General features: G+C 38.3%; 1 protein-coding gene across 3 annotated transcripts in view; it reads right to left on the reverse strand.

Annotated features, from left to right (window-relative positions):
* The window catches only part of LOC121965043 (homer protein homolog 3-like), a 57,774-nt gene that overhangs the window by 19,279 nt on the left and 13,570 nt on the right, over positions 1–24,925 (reverse strand). For 2 of the 3 annotated variants that reach the window (XM_042515226.1, XM_042515211.1), the window contains 5 exons: positions 16,343–16,499; positions 13,958–14,089; positions 12,980–13,087; positions 4,906–4,914; positions 1,928–2,064 (listed from right to left, as the gene is read on the reverse strand). In XM_042515226.1, coding sequence (XP_042371160.1) covers positions 1,928–2,064; positions 4,906–4,914; positions 12,980–13,087; positions 13,958–14,089; positions 16,343–16,499 — 543 coding nt within the window. The remainder of the gene's footprint in view (positions 1–1,927; positions 2,065–4,905; positions 4,915–12,979; positions 13,088–13,957; positions 14,090–16,342; positions 16,500–24,925) is intronic. The other variant, XM_042515218.1, reaches the window with a different exon arrangement.

The raw sequence follows: 24,925 nt of genomic DNA on the forward strand, positions 1-24,925 counted from the left end.
TTCTTATCTCTCTGCCCAACACTGTTAAATAAGTATCCTACATAAAATGTAAGTAGCTTATCTGATGAACGTACTCATGGAAAATTTATTATAGCATTATGGCTGTGATAAAAAAAATGTTTTTTTCTACTACACTACTTATTAAAAGCAAATTTTACATTGAGCCAAAAGAACATTATACATAACATCAGTGAGCTGCATAAACAACGGTCCTTGTGAGGGAAATGTTCCTGTTTGGTGTCCTGAATCGAGCAGATCCCACTGAACATACCATGTGCAGTGTGTAGTGAGTGCACCAGTTAACAAAAAGTTTGTGCTCCTTCTGAGAGGGAAAAGAGGCTAAGATCAGCCTTACTGTATAATAATAAATTTATTATATTGATCGGAGTGGAATGGAACGTTTGAAGTATGACTGCATACCAGCAGTATGGATGAATGTGCAGCATGTTGAATGAAATAAAATTTGAAAAGTCTGTTAAAGGGATACTTTGCGATTTTTGAGGTGTGGCTGTATGAGATACTTATCTATAGTCAGTGGATTACATGTAGTAGATGGCAGTTGGTGCACACCCTGTTTGCAGAAAATGACACAGCTGGCACCTCAAAGCTCAGCATTATACTGCTGTGGAGCAGCGTAATGCTGTGACTGAAAATCTCGAACTATTGCTTTAACGTGCTGGTAATAAAGAGAGTCTGACCACAAACTCTGATCATTGCAGCTACTGCAAAACTAAAAGGCAGTGGTATAAAGTAACTATACATTTACTCAAGTACTCTATGGTAAAAGTCTGACATTACTTGAGTATTTCCATTTTATGCTACTTTCTACTTGCTATGTCTGTATGTTCTCCTGTGCTGTTCTCCCTTTTTAGTCTCCTGCAGCTCTGCCCAGGTGTACTGCATTACCTAACAAGAGGGTCCGCTTGGCGATGTACACCTGGCCTGAGCAGGAGGTGCTTAAAAGCTCTAGGGACAGCAGCAGAGAGAAGAGGTGGTGGTGGGACTGCTGATTTTGTTCCATCTCAGCCTGTTATTTTATTTCCTTGTTTGCTTGTCTAATGTGAATAAATCACATGGATTTGATTATTTTAAAAGTGTCTTAAGCCTGGTATACACTGTGCAATTTTGGGCTGTCCCGGACAAAAGATAACCATTGTGACAGAGCGTGGCGATATCTTTGGTTGCGGTCCTTAAATGGTTGTCCTTCGTTGCACAGTGAGAGAGGTTTAAGGATGGCCGTTGTCACGGTCTTGCGATCAAAGACAGCCTGGAATACAATTCTGACAGTGTCAGAAATCTGGGATGAGAATTTCACAGTGTGACTGCTGTTATGACCTACGTGTGCCAACAAACCAAAAGAAATGCAGCATGAAATAACACTGACCAGCATGACATTGCTCAATGCTAGCAGATGCTAATAAACACTGACTTTGAGCTTTTGTTGCAAAAGTTGCATGCAAAGTCCACCTCTTTCCCCCAGCCATGACCACGTCTCCTCCTCCTCCTCCTCCTCTTCTTCAGACCTTTTTCAACACATAAATGCCACTATAGTGAGGGCTCGATTTGTTTTTTTTTACAGTTTGACGTCGATCGATAGGTCGTAGAATGCCATTCAGTAGGAGATGTCATTGCACAGTCTGCGTGCATCAAATTTAATGTCTTACCCAAATTTAGTAAGATCCATGTCACAGATTACATCTTGCACTAAACTTATAACGTTGCAAAATGGGGCGTCACAAACGGCTTATGGGATGCAAAATGTTAATATAAATTAATACAAATGTGAAATGTAAATTTTAACTAAAAAAAATGGAAAACTACAATGAAAATAAAAACGTCTTGCATATGGATATAAAATACAGGACGGGTTTATCATGTTTTGTTGTTCAGTAATTTAAGACATGAAGAGGAAAAACACTGTCATTACCCTTCAGACAGCATCTTTTTGACCCTCTCCTTCTCGGCTGTCAGCTGCACTTCGGTGCTCTTGCTGCGAAACAGCTTTTCCTCGCCTGGCCCGTTGACTGTGAGCAGCGGCGGAGAGTGACGCTCCTCCGACAACTCCTAAAACAACAGGGATGACAACACAAACAGGACATGATCTCTGTTATTAAGTCGAAATTAAATCAGTAGCAGCTATGTTAACATAGCATTAGTTTCATTCTGTACGACACCTTTAGCATAAGTGTTAAAAACTAGAGAAAAAATTGATGTTTCTTTGAGATGTTTGGGATTATGGTATTGATCGTATTAATCTTAATCAACTACCCAGCACTTCTATCAGCAGACCAGAGTCCTCTAATAGAAAGAGCCTATTTAGAGCACAAGAGCACTTAAAAGAGTATAACTGCAGTTTGCACTACATTATTTTACTTAGAGTGGGCGTATTAAATGCAGTTGTGGAAATTTAAAACGTATATTAACTCAAATACTACTTCATGGAGCTGAACTGGTGCCGTGCACACTCAGTGTAGAGGTTACATAAAAATTTTGAGATATTTGTACTTGACTTCTAGCCTGTCCATTTTTTTCTACTTTGTGCTTCTACTGCATTACAGAACATTTCATATGGAATTATTGTACATTATTATTATTGTATCTACAACATTTATCTGATTTAGATGTATATAAAATATAATCAACACCTTATTATTACTGATCCCAAGGGAGAAATTACAAAGCTACCCAGCAGTATATCAAACAAAATGTGTGTGTGTGTGTGTGTGTGTGTGTGTGTGTGTGTGTATATTATATACACACACACACACACACACACACACACACACACACACATTCAAATTAGCCCAACATTTACTAGCTGCAATCATCCCACATAAGTGCTTTTATTTTGGTATTTAAAGTATGTTTTGATGATAATGCTTTTGCACTTTTATACTTGTAACAGCTTATTTCTACACTGTGGTACTACTGCTTTCATTTAAGTAAAAGATCAGAGGCCCTCTCCTACCACTGTCTAAATTACATTAAATGTTCCAATATTTTAACATAAGCATAAACAAAGATTATTGACTGTGGACTGTTGATACAAGATTAAGCACAATTTATTAGATTTAGGCTCAGAGGTTCAGGTCTGAGCTGGTGACAGCTCCATTACTGTCTCCATATCCAGACCTGTCATCAGAACAAAACGGACGAGACACAGCAGTGGGACAGGACAGGGCCCAGCCTGTCAATGCCTGATATGTCCCATCTGGGCTCCTGTAAACAGGCTCCACGCAGAGTGAGCAGCCATGTGTGGAGCCCAGCTGGGTTTTCTTCATCCAGCCTCAGAGATCTGATTGGACACTGACTGAACAGAAAATGACTGAAGTAGAGCTTCTCGCTCCAGGACTTTATCTGCTGTTTGTGTGTGGAAAAACACACACTTGCTGGTAATCCTGCTGTAATGTGTATGTCCGTTGAGATATATACTGCACATCTGGAAAAAGCTTACTAGCAGTGCTGGATACAGAAATACAAGAGTAATTAAACAGTTGGTGTCTTACACTTATATATCACATATTGCACCAGTGACCCTTTGTTTGATCAATGAGCGGATCTGCAGCCATCATGCAACATGAAGATTCAACTGGTTCCTTGTTTGCAGCCTCATTCTTGCAGCTGGACCTGAAGTTAGTTGTGAACAAATGTGGTCACGGGATATTTGTAGATGAAGTTAACAGCTATATCTGCAACACAGAAGTCAGGAGTCTTCTCACCTCATTAACAGGGGCCTACAGTATAAAATAAAGGTTAAATGAGAAGAGCCATTTATCATCCTCTCATGTCAAAAGGAGACTTTGAATATGACATTACAGCATGCAGATGGCTTGACTCCAGCCTGGCACAGTCAAGTCTGACCAATCTGCTTTGATATTTTCCTTCCCTGCTGCCCAGAAATGGGTTCAAGCTTCCTTTCACACAGTTTTGTGAACCATTTTCCTCAGTTTGAGGCTGTGGGCTATAAAACTGAAAGAAAACACTGAAAGGAGGTCTCCTTTTTAAAAGCATACAGATGAATTAGCTTGAGCATATTTCTTTACCCTGTCGCCTTCTTTCTTCTTCTCTCTGTGTGGTAACCTAAACCTGAACCTGTCGACGACCAAGTCCCTTTACTGCAGCATTGCAACCCTGCACTTATTGGAGAAAAATCCTGTATTATTAATTTGAGCAAGCCCAAGTGTATTCCCCCGAGGACGCTGTTTATTATCTATAGCTGAGCGGCTCTCTGTCTGACCTAATGGATATGGAATAAAACACAACCGACTCATGTGGATGGGCACCGTGTCCAGAGGAAGAAGCCCGAGAACGGGAAAAATCAAAGCTAAGACAACTCCAGCCAACGGATCGGCTGTGCGTATCTCTGAATAATTCAAGCTGTGGATCATGTTTAAGTCATAAATGGTATTACAAATTTACAGCAGTTTTTCCGTATGTTGTTCGCTAACAGGCTGAGTGGAAACAAGGCAGAGACACTGGAGCACAAGCCTGCGACCAATAACTAATTAGGCAGAGTTCAAAGGAATTTTCACTTTTAAAGGACAATTCTGTCTGTTCTCAAGGGAAGTGCAGTCTGGATCCTCTCAATTTCATTCCAATTCAGATGAACAGGCTGCACGTTGCCTTATTCTGTGCATCTTCAATTGGACATACAGATTAAATTTTGTGTTGCAGTTGCTGTCGTTAACAAAGCTTTTACTGTTTTGTAGCAAACACCAGCTGTGCTTTGAAGCTAAATTTGCTCTGAAGTCAACTTTGATCAGACTCCAGATGAATTATTGAGCACGATAGTCGGTGCAATGCTGAGGCGCATGACTACAAACACCGCACTCCCTTAGACAAAAGAAGATGGTTGGCTTATGTGTTGCTTTTTGATTGTGAGGCGAAGTGTGTGTTTTCACGCACCTGGGAGAGCTGGGAGATGAACGTGTCCCATGATGCATCACGAAGAGGGAGAGGAAAGGGGCAGATGAGGAGAAATAGAAGAAATACTTATTAGATAATTAACACAATGCCATTAATTTGGCCATGCATTTATCTATCCTGTGCTCATAAAAGCTTCACCATTTCCTGCTTTTCACTTTGTTTGATCGTTTCTGCACAGGCTCATTTCACGTTTCTGGTTTGTTTGGAGTGAACAAAAGAAAAAGGGTGTCCTCAGCAGAAGCAGTAACTGAAACTGAAGGCTGAACAAAGAAAACTAACTGTTTCAAGAGGAAGAAGATGTCACAGTCCTGTAATTTGCTTGAGTGACATGTAATCATTGGGAAGTGAGCAGTGAGAGTTAAGCAACGACAATCAAGACAGAATAAAGATGCAGATTGAATACATTTATGTTTCTCTGTTAACCAACAATGTGAATCAGTATTAAAAGACTGTTGAACCCTAAATAAAAATCCACATGAACATGAAAATAAAAATGCATGTGTGTGTCGTATTTTAACAAGCCCTCAATCCCCAAGAGCAGCAACTTTAAAACTTTTCAGGAGGAGGCTTGCTTTGTAATCGATGGTAATCCCTGATGCTTTAAATTTTCAACAGCTTTCCTGAGAGCTTTCGTCATGACGTCTCTGCACCACTGTTTGTCTTAAGTACATCTACACTGTTTACTTATTTATCTCAGCATCCGTCCATTTGCTCCCTTAGCTTAAGAAAAGCTCCTGTTTCTACACTGTGTGTTTCACACACCTGATTTATTTATTCATGTGTCCATGCATCAGACTGAACATGTTTCTCTTGAAGCACTTGAGCTCCTGACTGAACAACACACACACACACACACACACACACACACACACACACACTCTTTCCGCTAGTTTTAGTACCAAGTCTGTGGTTTAAAATATTGATGACTGGCATTTCTGTTTGCCTCTCTGCCTCTGCATAGATATGTATATGGGAGGAGATAGCAGAAGAAAAAAAAAGCTCCAATCAGCAGGCACAAACAAATGACAGCTGTTACGTGTCAGAGGAGGGGAAGAGCTCCTGACTCCTGCTGTGTTTACACTGTTGTTAAGATAATTTATGTGCAGAGATGTCATTTATTCGACTCTTTTTGACATTCATTTACCTTTACTGTGTGGCTCAGTGGTCCTGACCTTTTCTAAGGCCACAGCCCTGCAAGATGAGCCTGTCAACACCATATGTCATGTTCCAAATGAGTTTTTTTGAACTGGTTTCAAACTGAATGTTATCTAATACTATTAACTGTCTAAAAGATGGTTGCTGTTACAACAATTTTCTTAACAAATATAATTACCCCCCCCCACAGAAAAGTTTCAATTCATATTGCTATCAATAAGCCTCGCAATGGCTGGACAATTTCAACCTTTTATCCATTATTAAGTGATCTATTCTGACTTATTTACTTATTTGTTCACTGGTTTTATTATAGGCACTCTTAATCACAGCACCTTCGGTTAAAATAATAGTTTGACATTTTGGGAACTATGCCTATTTGCTCTTTAGCTGGGCATTTGATAAAAAAATAATATCTCTTTTATACATATGCAGCTTCAGCTAGCAGCCATTTAGCTTAGCTTAGCTTAGCAGAAAGAAGGGGACACAGCTAGCTTGGCTCTCGCCAACAGTTTAAACATCAGCCTAGCAGCACATCTAAGGTTTGTTTGTTTAACAAAAATATAAGCATAAAAATGACTTGCAGTTTTATGGGGCCAAACTATTTCTGGGCTGGGATTAGTAACTTCCTAGATTCTCCTCCGGTTGCCTGAAAACTGCTCCCGTCCAAGAAACAGTCTGACATATAATCTTTCTTTTAACTGCCAGTAATTATGGGCCAATATGAGGGCATATTATTCCTAGAAACAGTCAGTGACATAGTGATGGATAAAATTAAATGGGTTTTGGGGACTTTTAAAATAAATGTTTAGTTGCCTGTTATACCATATTTAAGTAATTAGCATTTATCAAATTTATTAGTTATACAAGACATGACATTAACAGGGCTTTGTTTAAGGTTGTCAATACTAAAAGTGAAGTATCTACTAAAAAATAAATATCTTCCATAAACATTATTTTCAGCATAAAAATGCTTTGCATGTTGGCACTTGTCGGCTCCATAATGCTCCCTGTATTGCTCTGTTTATTCCTTATTTTTATCTCACTGAACTTCACCATCTCCTTCTCCATCTTATCTCTGAGCTCTGCAAATAAGCCTGAAAGCTGCAGCTTTACTGCATGCAGATCCCCTGCTGCCATCCACATATCAGAGGCAGAATATGTGCTCTGCAAAGCTCTAGGCTGCACAGATACAGCTCTGCAACACTGTAGATGGTCACTGACCAGGGCTGTTCCTGACCAGCTGAATGTGATGCAAAACCTACTGATAATGAGGAGGAAAATAAAACAAGACAAAATACTGCAGCTTCCCTCCAGCAGTGTATAAACCCACACTTTCTGTAGGTTCATCAGTTTATCATGATGTAAGGTTTACATATTTAACTGTAAGTTTACTTCCAGTATTATTAGATTACTTTTCTCCTCTTATTCTACCTTCCAACTTTTTCACATTTTGTAGCTAGAACCTTTTTTTAATGTTATATTCAATAACATTAAAGGAATACTGTGTAAGATTTAGGGGGATTTTGTGGCAGGTAGCAGTGAGGATTGCAAACTGTAACCAGACGATACTTCTAGTGCTTCTTCAGTGCTCATTGTTCAAATTATCTGCAGAGGTCTCTTCTCTGTTTCACCTGCAGACAGGCCACTAGCTTTTATCTGTTAACTTAAGATTCAGATGTTCCAGAGGTTTTTACCGGGAGTTGAATTATCCACAGAGGTCTACTTCTCTCTAAAACAAACAAACCTGTTCAATTAAACCACTAAAAACACTGGATAAAGCACTTTGACGTGAAAAAAAATCAGTGTTTTCTGATGCTCTCTTTGTGAAAGACTGCTAACTACAGTGGCTGATTTGAAAGCATGAATGGCCCTATCTAGAGCCAGTGTTTGGTTTTTCCATTCTGGACTACTTAAGATACATCACGGGGCAACATGGCAGGCTCCATGGACAAGCACCCGCCCCCTGTGTAGTTATGAACAGCTCATTCTATAGCAACAAAAGCACAACAATTCTTATTTTCACGTGACTATAAACCAAAAAAAAGATACTGACTATATCATATTGAATTTTTGCCATCATATCCCCCTAAACTCTATACACTGGACCTTTGAGTCAGGAATAACAGTTGTTACTTAACACACCAATCTGCATGTTAGTGATCTTGAACCAGGGTTTGTGTAAAGCTTTGGACAGCACTCAAAATTTGGTATATAAAAGCCTTAATGGAACTCTAAGCTGACATTATAGCCACACAGGAGCTGCCATCAATACTTGGCTGCAGTTCATACTTACAATAACCTTCTGTAGTCACACTTTATCACAGCTTTGATTGGTTATTATTTCTGTATTATACAGGTTCAGGCAGTCAGCAGTACGGTGTTTTACAATGTGCAGCAGTGAGTCCGAAGATGTGATAATAACCACAGCAACAGCTTTGAGTTTACTGCCTGACACAAAATCAATGATGGCTGTGTTTTCTAGAAACCAGCGGAGCCTGCTTGTGTCCGACCTTGCAGCTCCATCCAGGTGATGTTTCTGTGTGTGTCTGTGTGTGTGCTTGATTAATTGATTTAGCATGTTTGTATGCATTACCATGTGTCCCTGTGTTGCATGTATTACCCAACAGGCAAACAGATCTCTGGTTGCCATGGTAACAGGATGTAACTCCTCTGCTTGCTGACCCTGACCTCTGACCTATATATGTGCAGCTTCACTCTGAATTTCACATTGAAGGCATAAAATGTTTTACAACTTCGTAGCCTCTGCATTTTACAAATTCCTTGATTGATAATTTTCTATTTTAATCCATATACTCGCACAAGTACACAACACTGGTGTTTGTGTACTGGACATGTTGCTACATCCTACGGCAAAACTTCGAGCAAGAAATCCATTTTGCACATGTGTACAACTGGCAGAAATTCCAATATCAACATACAACACGTGTGAAACAAGTTAGTCTGGAACCTTTCAGTTTTTTTTTAAGTTGCAAATGGCTTTGTCAACAGTCAAAGAAAGTGGGCTTTTTAGATGTATTTTATGTTAGATGCCTTAAACAAAGTCTGTGGTTAGCACAAGCTTTAGAGACTTTCATGTTTTGTTCTGCAATATTAAATATGTCAGTAAATACCCCACTTGTGAACTTTGAAGCTTTTCTGTGCCTTGAAAAAGGCACTCTTGTTGTGAATGCGATGTGACTGCAGTGTTATTCATTTTATTTGTTTCGTTTTAGTGTAACCTTAGCTTTTTACTTCTGGCGATTACATTTAGGCCTTAGAATCCTGAAAGTGGTGTCTATTTGTAGAGATGACTTTGTTAAACAAAAGGTGTAAGTATCATGAACGTTTGCTTGCCACAGATCTTATTTTCTGCTATGATCCAAAATCCAATAAAAAAATTCTATAGGCTTTTTAACTGGGGAACAAGGGAAAAGCTACCTTTTTGGTAAGCCTACAGAAAAACCTCTCCCAGGGGCATTCAAATTGCCATCAGAGTTTGAAAATAGGACTTCAACAGAAAGTTCCACATCAGCTGCAGCAGGCAAACTGAGCCCTAATCTGATCTGAAGTGTGAATATTCATCAAAATATGACACACAAAGAAGGTTTTCACATCAGCAACCCAGAGCCAGATCTAAGTGTACTTGACCCTTAAGTCCAGTTGATTTGAGTAGTTTGAACACTGTATGCCGTACTTGACAAGGGGGTCTCCAGTATGGTTCAGGTGTACTGCGGTACGGTCAGGTGTTCAAACTGCTATTTAACACAACTACAATTTAATACTGCATCCTTTATAACCGGCAGAAGCGCAGCCTGCCAAGGACCCAAATCCAGCTTCACTACCCCCATCAACCTGCAGTCGGTGCTGCAGTGAGAGGCAGAGAGCTCTGTGCCTGACAACAGCAGCTTCTTCTCCGGCCAGAAGCAAAGCTTCACCTCGCTGCTGCACCTCTCCCTGTTGATGACAGCCCCTCTGTGGTGCCACTTTCTACACATCAGCGGAACTAAAATGCCACTGACATAAGTGTATTCAGCTTGGGGTGACCTCAAGCTCACCTGAGTGTGTGTGCCCCACATAAGCTGAGTCCTTTGCAGCGGCACAGGTTCGATTCCAGCCTGAGTCCTTTTGTTGCATGTCATCACGTCTCTCTACCACCTTTCCTGTCAGTCTACTACCGTCATATCAAAAATGACAAAAAAATAATATTTAAAAAAACAAAATAAGTGGGGGCGCATGGTGGCTCAGTGGATGGAGTGGGCGCCCCATGTATAAGGGCAGTGTCCTTGTCGCAACGGCTGCGGGTTCGATTCCAGCTCATGGCTCATTGCTACTCATATGAAAGCTCAGGCATGGTGCAGTGCAGTTGTTTCTATGAAAACATCTTTAAGCAAATTTGCAGTTGAAAGGCATCAAATGTCCTGTTTTACACTTCAGACAGAATCATTTTAAAATGATTTAATTCAGAGTAGAGCGACAGTATTTCAGCATTCAAACCCATCAACGTAGAAGACACATTACAGTAAGTGAAAAAATGGAGGGTGGTTAAGGAAATATTACTGATCAAGCTGACCTCTGACCCCCTGTTTCATGCCTGTTTCTGTGAAGCTCAGTCCAGCATTAACACTGAGAAAACTGGTCCCCTGGCCTCGATGAAAACAATATCTAACAGAACTTTACCATTTGTTATCAGCTGGCTTGAGGAAATATTGTTCAATTTGGGCACCACAAATCTTGTACTGTTGACCTTCTTGGTGTTGATGCTTTGTTTTGTCGTATCCAGCAGTGTTTTCTCTTTTCTCTGGCTGAATAAATAGACAAGACAAACAATCAGCTCTTATCTGAATGTCTCAGAGCTGAGGTCGCAGATGAGTGTGACTCTGCAGTCTCTCAGACCTGCTGAGTGGCTCTTTGTTACAACTTCTACACAGTGCAAACGCACACACACACACACACACACACACACACACACTCTTTAGTCTGCTGTGAATCCATGTCACTACAACAACTAAACTCACTAATAAACAAGGTAGAGTAGCTCTGAAGCCTCTCAAAATTTGGTTTCCTCCATGTTTGTACAGTTAAATCACAGCCACCAAAACAGGGAGTGTGCTATTTTTGAGGCTGTTAATGTCACAAGAACTGCCCCAGAAAAAAGATAACTCTTGTGATCTACTTGAAATGTCACCACAGGGCGGCTTGTTTTGGGAGAAAAGCTGAGGGACGAAAAGTTTCCACTGCAGAAAAACTTTCACTTCTTCAGCTGAACCCCAGAGTTATCTGGACCACCGAAAAAAAAAAAAAAAGAAAATCACCGACGCTGGCAGGATAAAAGCTGGCCATTGTCCTTTCAGCAGCAGCCAGATTCCCCTCAATTATAGATGATTCAGCTCCCCCCCATCTCCATTCTCCTGATCCCTCATTCTTCTTTCTTTCAGTCCCAGCCATTACTGCCCCTCCAAACACCTTCAGCACCAGCATCTCTTTCTGCCTCCCATCTCCATTTGTCATGCATGAAATCTTTTAATGGAGTTAACCAATGGGAGAATAATGGAGCGGCCAGATGGGAATACATCTAATCCCTCGCGAGTCTGTATATGTTTAAAATAGTAACAAAGCCACTAAGTTCATTGGGATATTAATGCTTCGCTCTGTAGTACTGGCCTGCAGGGGTACAGACACTGTCCCGTCCCTTTAAGGCCCTGAACCTGTTGTCCTTACTAAAGGCCATGTCCAGCCTGTTTAGGCTATATTTCCTCTAAAGTACACACTGCAAGTACTTGCACTGTAAGCTTTTCAATTTTATTTATAGAATAATACCTTTGTTTTTTTTCTTCCTCCTCACTGCAGGAAACTATCCTCCATGCAGATAGTTTTTGTTTTGTATCTCTGCCATTTGAGAATTCTTCCACCTCCTCAATATAATAGAGGTGAATGAACCTTAACTGTGTTGTTCAAAGCATCTCAAAACTCTATTTAAAGAAGTATTTCACAGATATAAAGAGGATCCTCAGATAAACTAGGCAGTCTCTGTGGGAGAAAGGAAAGCAAGTTTGCAAATACTGTTGAAATTGGTGCTAGATGACCTGAGAAAACAGAGAAAAAGGACGTGTTTGCTAAAAAGGTAGAAAACCTACAACTACCAGAATGCAGTGCGCCACACCAGACCAATAAATGCTCCTGCTGGTGGGTGATGTAACGTGGAGTGGTCTGTGTGAAACAATGGTGGCTGGCTGGATTTCGTACCAGAGTTAAACTGTAAGCTAATACACGTTTCTGAAAACATTTGAAGCAAGGAATATGCAGCGCAGTAATATAATCTTGTTTTTTATTTAATCAGCACTTTTTGGATTTACTATTTGATCTCTTTTTTTTCAGCCTCCCTTTTGACTGTGCAGGAAGCAGTATAGCACCCACTTCCTGTTCACACTCGCTAGTTATTACAGCTAAACAGAGCGTTAAAATATACTTCTGAAAACATTTTAAAAGAGGACTAGGCAGTGAAGTCACATAATCTTGGTTTGCCACAGATCACTGACACATACTACCCACATTGTTATGAGTATGATACAGAACTGATTAAAGATATGCAAAGTATCCCTGTAACGGTAATGTTTTTCCAGAAAAAATGTCCTGATTACTGATGATCCACCACTTCCCCATGACGGATGTTTTCTCATCAGGAAATGGAAAAGCTTTCATTAGATGATTTATTATTTACTATTACTATTGTGGCTCTTTAGGCCTTTAACAGATCTGTTACAATGGGAGAAGTCTGGTTATTTTGAGTACATAACAGGATATGGAGTTTCCATTTCCTTCCTCTGATTACCCAAAATATTTTGGAAAACTTGTGTGGGCAGTCACACAAGAGCTTGAAGAAAGTAGAGCAGTACTTTACCTCTGGAGCTGCAATGTTAAGCGCAGGGTTGGCCAGTTCAAATCTCTCCTGAGATTTCTCTCTGGCCAAACGGGCCGCCTCCTTCACCTCCTTAAACTGCTCTGCAAACTGCAGGTGGAGACAGAAGACCGAAGTCACACTTAGTCTGCAGAGATCACTGGAAATCTCAAATCGCACCATACCTTAAATCATCACTGTCTTGAAGCTTCCTTCCTCAAAATAAATAAATAAATACAAATAAATAAATAATAACAAAAATGAATATTATATACTTCAAATTCTTGGCTTTTTATGTATAATGCAGCTTCATTCTGGGTTGACAAGAATATTTGTTCCATTTATTGTCCATTGGCTGTGACTCCATATATATTTCAATATATTAATTTAAGCCTATTTTGCAATCACTTTTAATGACAGTTTAAAGGGACAGTTCACCCCTCAAACAATAATCTAATCTGTTGTCCTATTCATTTGTTTAGATTGTTTTGGCGTGAGTTACCGAGTGCTGGAGATATCGGCCATATATAATGGAAATATATAGCACTACAGATCAGAGGAAAAATATATTTGTTTTTTTTATTTTGGTGTGAACTGTCCCTTTAATTTAAAGTAAATTAAATAGATAAAAATAATACATGTGTGACAGATGTTCTCTGAAGGTCAAGTCACTAAGCAAAATTAAAGTCTTGGAGATAGATAAATATAGTGGGAGGAAATGTATGAAAACCTGCATCATGGTGAGGTTAAGAGAGTGGAGATGTTTTGTGTCTGTGTGTAAATATAATCCAGCTGGATCTGACACTGACGGAATAAAAGATGTGTTAATATGAATTAAATATGGGGTGAAATGGGGCCTTGATCATCACATGACTGTATTCCCCCTGCTCCATAGTCCCTCTTTCTCCCCCTCTCCCTCCCTATTTTGTCTGAATGTTGCCATAGTGTGTGCGTGTGTGTGTGTGTGTGAGCGGTGTTTACCTGCTGCAGCTGCTGCTCCGTGGAGAAGCCTAGGCCATAGACAGTGTTTGCCCTGCTGTCTGCCCACTGGCCAAACTTCTGCGAGGTTTTGGTGAAGGTCATGTTGGGGGTGATGGTGCTGTTGATGATGGCCTGACACCACAGAGAGAAAAAGAAGAAATAAATAACATGAACAAAAAAAGATGAAACTATCCTAGTAGGCAAAGTGGGACGCTGTTGTGATAAATAACATGATCCTGCACAGAAATACAGGATATTTAAGCAGAAAGGGCACAGAGAGGAATATGAAACATGTTGTATTAAATATGCACACTGGAGAATGTTCAGACAAAATCTATAGGGGATCAACCCTAACATCGATCTCAGATGCTGGGTGGAGGGAATAATCATAATAGTGTATCAGTCAAACTCAGTCAAAGTCAAACTCATTCATTCACTGGACCACATTTATTACTCATATTATGCATTTCTTCTTTTAATGTAATATGATCTTTTTTTTTTGTTTTTTTACAATCATCTATTTGTATTTTCTTCATCACTGTTTACAATCATCTTTTCATTTCACAGATTTTTTACGAATTGAATTTTTAAGTAAATCCACGCCTACAGTAGCAGTAATGAAGGTGCTTTCACTTAGTTTTGCGGGATTGCTGCACTTGGATGTAATTGCATGCCTTTAATCACATCCTTTAAAACCTGGATAGACATAATTTTTCTTTTGCTGCGTTCAGATGCCTTATTCAAACCTTTGAATAATTTATCTTAAGTGGTTTGAGTTTCTTTCAAAAACATGAAAGAAACGACATGGAAAAAAGACAAGAAATTAGTAGGTTGAGAAAATTATTTCTTTGAAAAGCAGGGGGAAAATGTTTTTTGTTATTGCAATTTTTTAGCACTTTTTTGTTCTTTTTTTGTTCATTTTTTGTTGCTATTTCTTTGTTTGTTAGTTGTTTTTTTTTTTTTTTTTTTTAACTTTTCTATTGTTTTATCTTTGTTTCTGCTTAGTTTATCTAATTTTCAGGTAATTTTCTTGCTAATTTTTGGGTGATTTATTATGAAGTTGCTCATTGTCTTCTTTACATATTTTTGAAAGTCAAGCCAATTTGCTCTAGTTGCACAGGGTTAAAAGTCATGTTGTTTTTTAAAGGTCACTTTCACGGAGAAAGAATTCACAATATCCAGAATCAACAACAAGAACATTAATAATTTATGTGACTTTTAAATGCCAAATTCATTACAGCTCTGTCTTATATTTTCCTTTGCATGTACTTGACCTGCAAATATGCTGATTTATTTGTATATCAAGAGTGCAGCAGCTGATTACAGTAAACATGCTGGTGTTTGCTGGTATTTCTATAGTTCTCTTTAGGATCATTGGCAAATATACAGTATATAACATCACAACATTAATACCACAAGTCGCATTCAACTGGTTTATTGTTCAAATTTGTAGTTGTGTTACTTACAGTTAAAAAATAAATAAATAAATTCTGTAGGTCTTATGGAGAACAGTGCATGCATCCCACTGCCAGGCCAGAAAAAGAGCTAAGTGAAAAGGCTTGTTGTGATGTGCGATGATCTGTTCAGAAAAGTGAACAGTCTGCTGAGGTGGATTTGTTGCCAAATGTAGATTTCTTTGGTCTCTTCTCCAAAAGCCTCAAGTCTCAGGGTGCTAAATTGGCACAACTGGGTGATAACTACAAAGAGTTTTCATTTAGGTGCTAACAAGATTTGCTGTCAGTGTTTGGACTCCCAGGTGCTTTCCTGTTTTTGTGGATCCTCTATTACCAATGTGGGTGTGTTATAAATATTCTGCTGACAATGTGCAACTTCTAACGCATCCCCAACCAAAACAGCCACAACCAAATGGAAAACAGATTTATTTCCCTTTATATGAAGAATCTCAGGAGAGTGTGAACACAGAGGAAGCTAAATTAAAAGCCATGAGGATATAAAACTACACGAATAACAAGTAGCTACAGTGATGTACTACTAAAACCATATGAGGAAAATACAGTGAACTCGCTGCTGAATGCAACAAGGTGCAATAAGTTACTGCAGAAACAAAAGCTTGATTTGATTTGTTACATGTTTTGTGAGTTCTCAGTGACCTTTGCCCACCAAATTATATTCAGTTCATTCTTAAGTCCAAGTTGATGTTTGTTCCAAATTTGAGGAGGCCTTTGAGATATTTCATTAATGAGAATGAGATGGATGGGGTCACAGTGACCTTGATGTTTGACCACCAAAGTCGAGTCATTTCATCCGTGACTCAAAATGACCATTTGTACGAAATTGATTAATTGAAAATATGGGTGATGTGAACTGCTGAAGTAGCATTTATGTGCCTGTATCTGTGCAGTCATATGCATGGAGGGCTCCCACCTTTGTCCCGCCCACGCTGATGATGCGGTAGACGCTGCGGCTGGCATCATAGAAGAAGGATACTGTGACGGCATGTTTGCTGGCCGGCAGCCAGTTGCGTTTGGTGGCTGGGTCGATCTGGAAGACATGAGCTCTGGCGCTAAAGATGGGCTGCTCCCTTTGAAACACACAGGAAAAAAAAGAATATATTAAGTTAACGTCACTGGTAATTTAGTGTAACATTCATTCATAAAACATTACTGATACATCCAGACAGGTAGATACATTGCCATGATGGTACAATGTTTGCAAAAGAATGCCTTACTCTCAGCGGAAGTGTGAGTTTCTGTGACATTAAGCTGCCACTGTTTTACTAAGATAGTGATACAGACTCTGCCCTCTTTAAACTCTGTATGTATGAAATAACATTAAACATCAGACCACACGCTAATGCACAAACATCCATGCAGATGTTGATGGACATCTGCAAACAACTAATAAAAAAAATTAGAAAATAATTGATGGCTTAATTGACAGTCAAAATAGTTGTTAAAAAAATATATCTATATTTTAGATATATGAAGCAAAATCTAAAACATGTTTATATCTATGATAAAGTAATCGATGTGGCATCAATCACTTTTGGACGAGCCAGAAAGCATTAAAACATTAGGCTATTTCCATGTTGTATTTGTTTGTTTTATTTCATCTGTATTGTATTCAGTAGTGTTGTTTTCCATTAGTTTGTTGTTTTTGTCCCATGGCATTGGTGCAGTCGTAATCTCCCAGCTGAAGAAGTCTCTATAAAAATAACTTGCTGTGTTTTTTTGTTGTTGTTGTTTTTTAATTAAATCACAAACTTTTTAAAATAATAGTCTCTGAGGCTAATTCCTCCTTTTGCTTTAAAGTGAAGAACAGAAATAACCTAACTTAAAAGGTTGTGTTTTTGGTTTTTCACTCAGACCTAAATAGAGATAAGCCACGATTGTTTTTGTTTTTTAGTTAAGAAAGAACATTGAAGTTAACATACTAGTGTGATTTACAAATGAGAAGACAGACCAGCTTTAATAAAGACTGATAGTATTGGAACAAATGAAAACAAAACAAACATGAGTGTAGGCATTACAAACATACCTCTTGGAGATCATCAAATTTGTTGAAATCTTATGATAATGATCATTTTGTAACAGCGTAACTTTTTTGACGGAGGTGAATAAATCTCTCTTCTGCCTGAGCTCTTCATTTGTCACTCAGCTCTATCAAAAACAGTGAGGCGAGCCTGGGGTAGAGAGATACACGCCTCACTTTTAAGAGACATAAATCTACCTGCATGTGACACTCTGCCACTGAGCCAGTTGCTCTTTAGAGAAACTCACCTCAGGGGCTCCGAAAATAAAGAAGAGTGAGCAGACTGTCATTCCATGTCTAATGCAAACTCTATCCATCTGTTTTATACAACGATCTGGAAGATTTAGTTCAAACTACCTCTACTTACACTTATTATGGTTTTATTTGGTGATGTTTTCTGTCACTGAAACCTACTTTATGATCTCACTCTTACACAGCACAAGTGGATGGGAATCTGTTTGTGGTCTTTGCAGACATAAAGTCCCATTTTCTCCCGTGCATTTGTTCATGGTATGGTGAAAGTATGGTGGGCTCTATCAAGTAAAAGCTCTGTTATTGTACTGTAAAAATGTTATACTGCACATCCTGTTTATTATTAATTATGGAAACTGTCCCATGTGTGCCAGTTGTATTTCTTTGGCAATTGTCAGCAGTTTTGTTGTAAAAGTTCTAAAATCAAAGAAACCCAAAGGTGATATGATTCGTTTGCTTATTTAGTATACATAGCACGACTGCATATTTGTGAAGGTTTGTTGGTGTATGCATGCAAACAGTTATAAGTAAAATACTAAGCCAGACTAAGGTAAAATATATTTGAGCAATAAAATGTTCTTGTATTTTACATGATCAAAAATGCATTAAATAATTATTATTTTTATTAATATTAAATTATTACAAAATTACATTTGGACAGTGTAATATAAAAAATGTTAAACATTTAGGAAATCACATTTTATCAAAGTGACAGTAGCATTTTTTGTTCACATTAGACCAATGTAATATAGCTAAGTTTGATTTTCAGAAAATCACATTGGTTCAATGTGATAGTTATTATTTTGAGATAAATGGTTTAATTGGCATCCAACAAACATAATAAGTTAAATTAATATTAATTTAATTATTTTTTGTGGAAATTTCCACCTGGTAAAAAAAAGCTGAACTGATGGGTTCGTTTAAGTGCAGCTTTATTACATAATTCATCATTTACATAACTTTTTATTTTCAGCATTAGATTAGAGTTCTAAAAAACCTGTTCACAGCCAGTTTGTGGATAATCCTGAATTCCTGGGACAGTGTCATTCTATATTTATTTTTCAGAGCTCTGATCACCACTCCTTAAATTTGTCTACATTTTTATTAGTGTGGTTTCAGAAAAAAAGCCTCAGGTGGAAAAACAGCATTTGTGGTTTGTTGTAATACAGTTAAAATTAAGTTAAATTTGTTGATCTGAAATGAATTAATGCTACTTGTGTTTCGGAAGTTTCTGTAAAATGACAAATTGGCCTCATATCAAAGCGCAGATAAAGACAGATACTTACATGGAAAAACATAAACATACAAAAGTAAATATCAGGTTTATTACACAAAAACTATTTGAGTCTCTTAAGTGTTCTTCTGTGATAGAGAGAGCAAAATAAAAGAGGGTTAGATTAAAAAGAGTTTGCACGTGATTTCACTCTGAAAGCAGATTCTGTAGCATTCAGTTTGTTTTGTGCTTTCTTACATCTTTTGTTGTCAATATTGTCCCATGTTTGCCTTGTTCATTTAATTTACAGCATGCACATAATTACACGACCTGTAGGTAGTCATTTTGAATGGTATCTTTTTTGTTTTTAGGAAGAAGAAATACATTTCAGTAAATAACCTTTCATGTGCTTGATTATCAAAAAAATTGAGCCAACCATGATAAAAATCCATTCCCAGTTATCCTTGTGAGTTATGCAACACTTGGAAAATGGAAACATCACATAGGAAACTCTTATTAGGACAATGATCAAAGCCAAAAGGCTAAAACATCATTAAAATGAAGTGAACATCATTATCATCTTGTTCATCTGTTCATCTGTTCATTCGGTGCTTTGGGGACCCTCACTTTCCCTCTGAGTGTACAATGATGGTGGATAATGCTATAAATAGAGGAAAAAAATATCCCCCATTTCCGAATGTAATTGTGTTTTTTTGGGAACCTCGAGGTCATTGATGTTCTCCTGGTGTAATGAGGCTATTTGTGCAAATGAAGCTGAAGATTTGCTAACCGCTAGCAGTCCAATTAGCCATCCTGCTCTCTTTGAAGAACCGCGCGCTCGCTGTGGGGACTAACAGCAGATAGAGGCTCACGGGACAATAAGGGACTATGTGGGCACTTTGGTGAATTCATGCAACATTACACAGTTAATAGAGTTTGCATAATGTTAACGTATGCAATGAGCCGTCCCCACTGTGAGTCAATTATACACTGACGCTAATGAGGATAATGTGTGTGCAGAGGAGGCTCTGTTCTTTGTCTAAGCAAGAGAAACAACCATTTATATAGGTCAGCATCACTGGCTATATGAAGCATTGTTCCCACTGGGTTTGGATGGAATTACTGTACATTTGCATACAAACAATAGTCGTTATTGTTTCAACACAGATTACTGGAGCTACAATTGACAATAGACAATAGCAGCGCAGCCAAGAAAGCAGATTTTGGGTGTCAGGCTGGTCCAGGATGGCAGCAGCTAGAGATGCAATAAATTTGACTGACTGATACAAATATGGGTCTAAACTGACTAAACAACATGGAGTCAGGGGAGAAAAATTGCATACATGTAGAGAAAACAACCAAGTCTCTCATTTGTAATGAGCTAGACTCTTAGGATTTGATTTATACGTGTTGTATTTATTCACATATTCTGATAACTACACAAACAGTTTAGAGGAGTATTGTTGAATGGTTACTGCCACTTTATTGGTATTTTCCTTATAGTTGGTTGAGGACTTAAAAACAGAAAGCATGCAGTTTAATTTTTTCATAGGTAAGGTTCAATCAGAGCACACAAGAAACTCTTATAAACTATTGAAAGTAAAAACAATAAATTTCAGATAGGATGCTGCACAAACAGCACATTACATATCCGGATGCAATCCACCTGGACTGATCCCTACTGTTAACCTGTTTGTACTTATGATCCACACTGTTAACATCATTTTGGCATTTTATACATTGCTTATATTTTAGATTTTTCCAACTTTGTGTTGCAACTGCTGCACAGTGATTTTCCTTGTGATAAATTAAGTTATATCTCATTTTATTTCATTTTATTTTAACCTTAACGGGTTGAGTGTTTGCATATACTCCATATAAAAAGTACATAGGACAACGAACTCTGGTCAAAGTAAACACACTAAACAAAAATTCAAATACAACACTTTTGTTTTTGCTACAAGTTTACGTTAAAGATACATGACTTTGTTTACATTATGAAAAATAGCATTTTTTCTCAAAAAATTTGGCCACAAATTTGTTAAAATCAGTGTTAGTGAGCCCTTGTTATTTTCAGAGAGAATACATCGACATGATGGTGTGGCATATCAAGATGCTGATTAAACAGACTCATTAGGTGTGCCTTGGGATGGTCACAATTCAAGACTACTTATACTTTTGAAATTAGTGCGACATTACCAGAGAAAACAGAGAAAAAGGACCACCAGACCAGTGTCTGGTGGGTGTTGTATGCAAATTTGTCAATATTTTTGTAAAAGCTACATGTTGCTTAGAAAATTACATTAAACTGTGTGAGCTTTGCCTTTTTAATGCAAGATAATTGAAGTGTTTAGCAAGAATGGATCAATAACGCTACTAATGTCTACATTCCCGTTCCAGTGTCCCACTACTGGGCTGGGTGTACTGGCTCTCTATCATCTATCATAACTAAATCAGACACTTTAATGGAATGAAGCCAGTGCTGTTTTTATCTTTGACATGGTTTTATCTGCCAATAAAAGACTGTAAAGATCAGCAACCACCACAACCATCAACAGGTTGTTGTTTAGTGCTGACTCTTACCAAGCTGTTCTTTTAAATGGAAATGGTGCTGCAATAACATCCCGCTATTACAATACAATAAAGCAGCCATGTTCCCTGTTTTGCACGTCACTGTGGGAAAGCAGAAATATGCTGAAAAGTGATGCTACATGTTTTAACATTGATTGCACACCAGCTGTACAACCTTGTGGGCTAAATGCTTTGGATGGCAACTTGTGCATTTGTTCTAAGTGGAAAATGGCGTCACAGCAGAACTGTTTTCAGTCACTTCTACGAAATAAAGTTGCAGGAGATTTAAAAGTCACTAATTCAGCCACAAAGTTGGCCACAGTCCATCACTTGGCAAAAAAAAAGGGAACCAGACAAATCTGTGTGCTACAGTCTTAATTTGCATTTGCAAAGTGGTCCAACAATACCCTATTATGCCCACAGGAAATGTTCATATAAGTTCAGTCTGCATCCTGAAAAAGACTAAATATTTTTACAGACAGGGCATTTGCAGGGCAACATGAATGTTGCTTCCAAGTATTCAATCACTGTATCAAATTACCCAGCTTGAGCATTTTACAGTATGAGTTATCATCTCTATCACCTTTAACAGCCACTGTGCAATTGCCCTTGAGCAAGGCCATTAAAGTGACAATTTATCAAGTGAAAATGTGGATAACAGTAAAGAGGCTGTGGGGAACTGGCCATTTTTCTTGAGTGTAAGCAAGAAAAACAAGTGCTCAAGATATTGTAACAAATCTTTTCAAGGCTAGAGAGTTTGATCTGAGGTTTGTGGTGAACCTCAACATTTATCTCACTGTCTGGAGGTAAAATCCTGCTCACAACATCAGACACGAAGCAAGCAAATTAACAGCAGCATAAAAATACTTAATTATGAGAATAAAACTAATTAACTGACCACAGAACTGATTGCTGGGCTGTTAAAGGCAATAAGCCAATAAGCTAAAAAAAGAAATAAGAATTAACATCAAAGTAAAGGAGCTTCTGTCAGGATTTCCATTCTATGATATTCTCATCTTAATGAGAAAAAATGACTGACTGCTCATCAGCTCGCAGCCGTCACAGCGGATCACACAGAGATTAATGTCCCGTTATGTCTCTTGACGTTGCTCTGTGAAAAGCCCGTCACGCTAATCAGCTCAGACAGGATGCATCACGTCGAGGTTTGATGATATGAGCAGATTAAAACTGGATTAAATCCCTCCTGAGGTGAAGGAGAGCAAACAGCAGCTTGACAGCCACAGAGGCCTTGTCTAACTTAATGCAGAGCAGGGGAGAGGAGTGCAGTCTGATTTACACACACCTGATCCAATTAACAAGAAACTGTGTAGCGCTTAATCAAATCAGGTGTTGTGAGAGTAAAACCCTGCGTGACTGGGTAGAGGGAGCCGCATATCTGGCACCCTGAAGAGCTGTCGTTAAAGCTTAAACTATAAATCAGCCCAACATATTTAACCCCACAGGAGGACAAGGTACCAGATTCATGTGTGATAAAAGAGCAAGATGTGATCTGAATACCTCCACTGGTGGTGCAATAGCAGAGCCACCATGTAAAAATGCTCAATTACAATTAAAGTAATGCACTCAAAATCTTATGCAAGACAAAGAACGGAGATATTTGAGGAAAAATAAATGGATATAAGAATCTAAACTAAAAAACATAACTAGAATCAATGCTTTGTGGTTCTATGCCTCTGTAGACCACTCAAGCTGCACTTACAGTTCACATCAAATCTGTGAAAACATGGATACTTGACAAACATCTTCCACCCCCAGCAGCACAAAAGATCTATACAATCAGCACAGTTTCAAGTTAGACACGAAAGATAAGTGTCGCTAATTCAGTATTTGACCAAATGTCTCCCCTTCTGTTCCTGAGTTATGGCACTGAATATGGCCAGATTATTATTTTTTTTTTGCAGAACATTATAATGTCACATTATACAAAAAATAGTTCCAACCAAGCAAACTGACTGGTCCACAAGACTTTTAGAGTGCATTACAGCACACCTGCCTCAGCTCTAAGAAGATTACTCCGCCGTTTCTGTATGATAGTTTCAGGAGACTTGAAATTATTACCATGGTAACACAAGTAGGTGGTAGCAACATGTATAATATCATTACCACTATATAGATAATGACACCCATTTGTTTGTAAATACAGCTGAACAAATGAAAAGTAACAGCTACCTCACTAATGGTGTAAACTACAAAAACGACAATCAGCACAAACCACCATATTCTGCACAGATATGTATAAGCACTGACAAAAAAGTAACATTTGTGTGGATGACCAGAAAACAGCAAACTTATCTGCAAACTAAACAACACTTAGTCAAGATCTAGGCATGAGGGGAAATATAGGCTGAGTTAGACTGCAGTGAACCGTGAAGGGCATAATGGCATCAAGAAGCAGAATATTTCGCTAGGTAACAACATCCTTAGTCATAACAAAACTGAGCAAGCTAAGCATTTCTATGTTCATATCTGGTGTATTTATTTAGTTTGGGAAATCCCACAATCTCTCAAATATATAAGCACAAGTTGGCCAGCAGACTGAAGAGGGACTAGAAAATGTGTCCGTTGGTAGGTCATTACTAAGGTCCGACCTACTTGCTGGAGTAGTAAATCACATAATATTTCATATAGGATTCTACTGATTGTTTTCCAGGAATTAGTCAGACTCTGCGTGTTTCCATGGAAATGGATATAACAGTTGCATAAAGCATTTTATTTTGAGAGCTAATTGCCTCAAAAAATGAATACATTTTGATTATAAATTTTTATTTTGTTGGTAATAGTTGTATAATCGCAATATTACACAAGAGGGTGTGCTTAAACTTGGGGTACAAGCTGGCCTGTCATCACTTGATCGTTTTATCCTATCTGTATGAAATTTTGTCCCAATTAGTATTTCAATTCTTGACTTATCCCCAAAAACATGTTTCATGAGGTCAGTGATTCTACCCTCAAATCCTAATCAGTTCATCTTTGAGTTGAAGTGGCTGTTTGTGCCAAATCTGATAATTCCCTCAAATTCTACTCGAGATAATGTGTTCATGAAAATGAGACAAAAACGGGGTCACAGTAACCTTGACCTTTGACCACCAAAATCAAATCTCCTCATCTTGAGTCCAGGTAGATATTTGTGCCAAATATTAAGACATTCTCTCACGGTGGTTTGAGACATTGCATTCATGACACTGAGACAGACACAAGGTCAAAGTGACCTTGACCTTTGACCACTAGTCTAATCAGTTCTTTTCTGACTCAAAGTGGACATCTGTGTAAAACTTAAAGAAATTCCCTCAATGTGTTCTTGAGATATCACATTTACAAAAATGAGACAGACATCGGCACAGAGGCATAAAAAACTCATACTGGCATATCATTGGCTCATTACTGAATATAACCATATACAGAAAAGCATATGTTGGCTA

This window comes from Plectropomus leopardus, chromosome 3 (genome assembly GCF_008729295.1).
Source record: "Plectropomus leopardus isolate mb chromosome 3, YSFRI_Pleo_2.0, whole genome shotgun sequence".
Taxonomy (NCBI): domain Eukaryota; kingdom Metazoa; phylum Chordata; class Actinopteri; order Perciformes; family Serranidae; genus Plectropomus; species Plectropomus leopardus.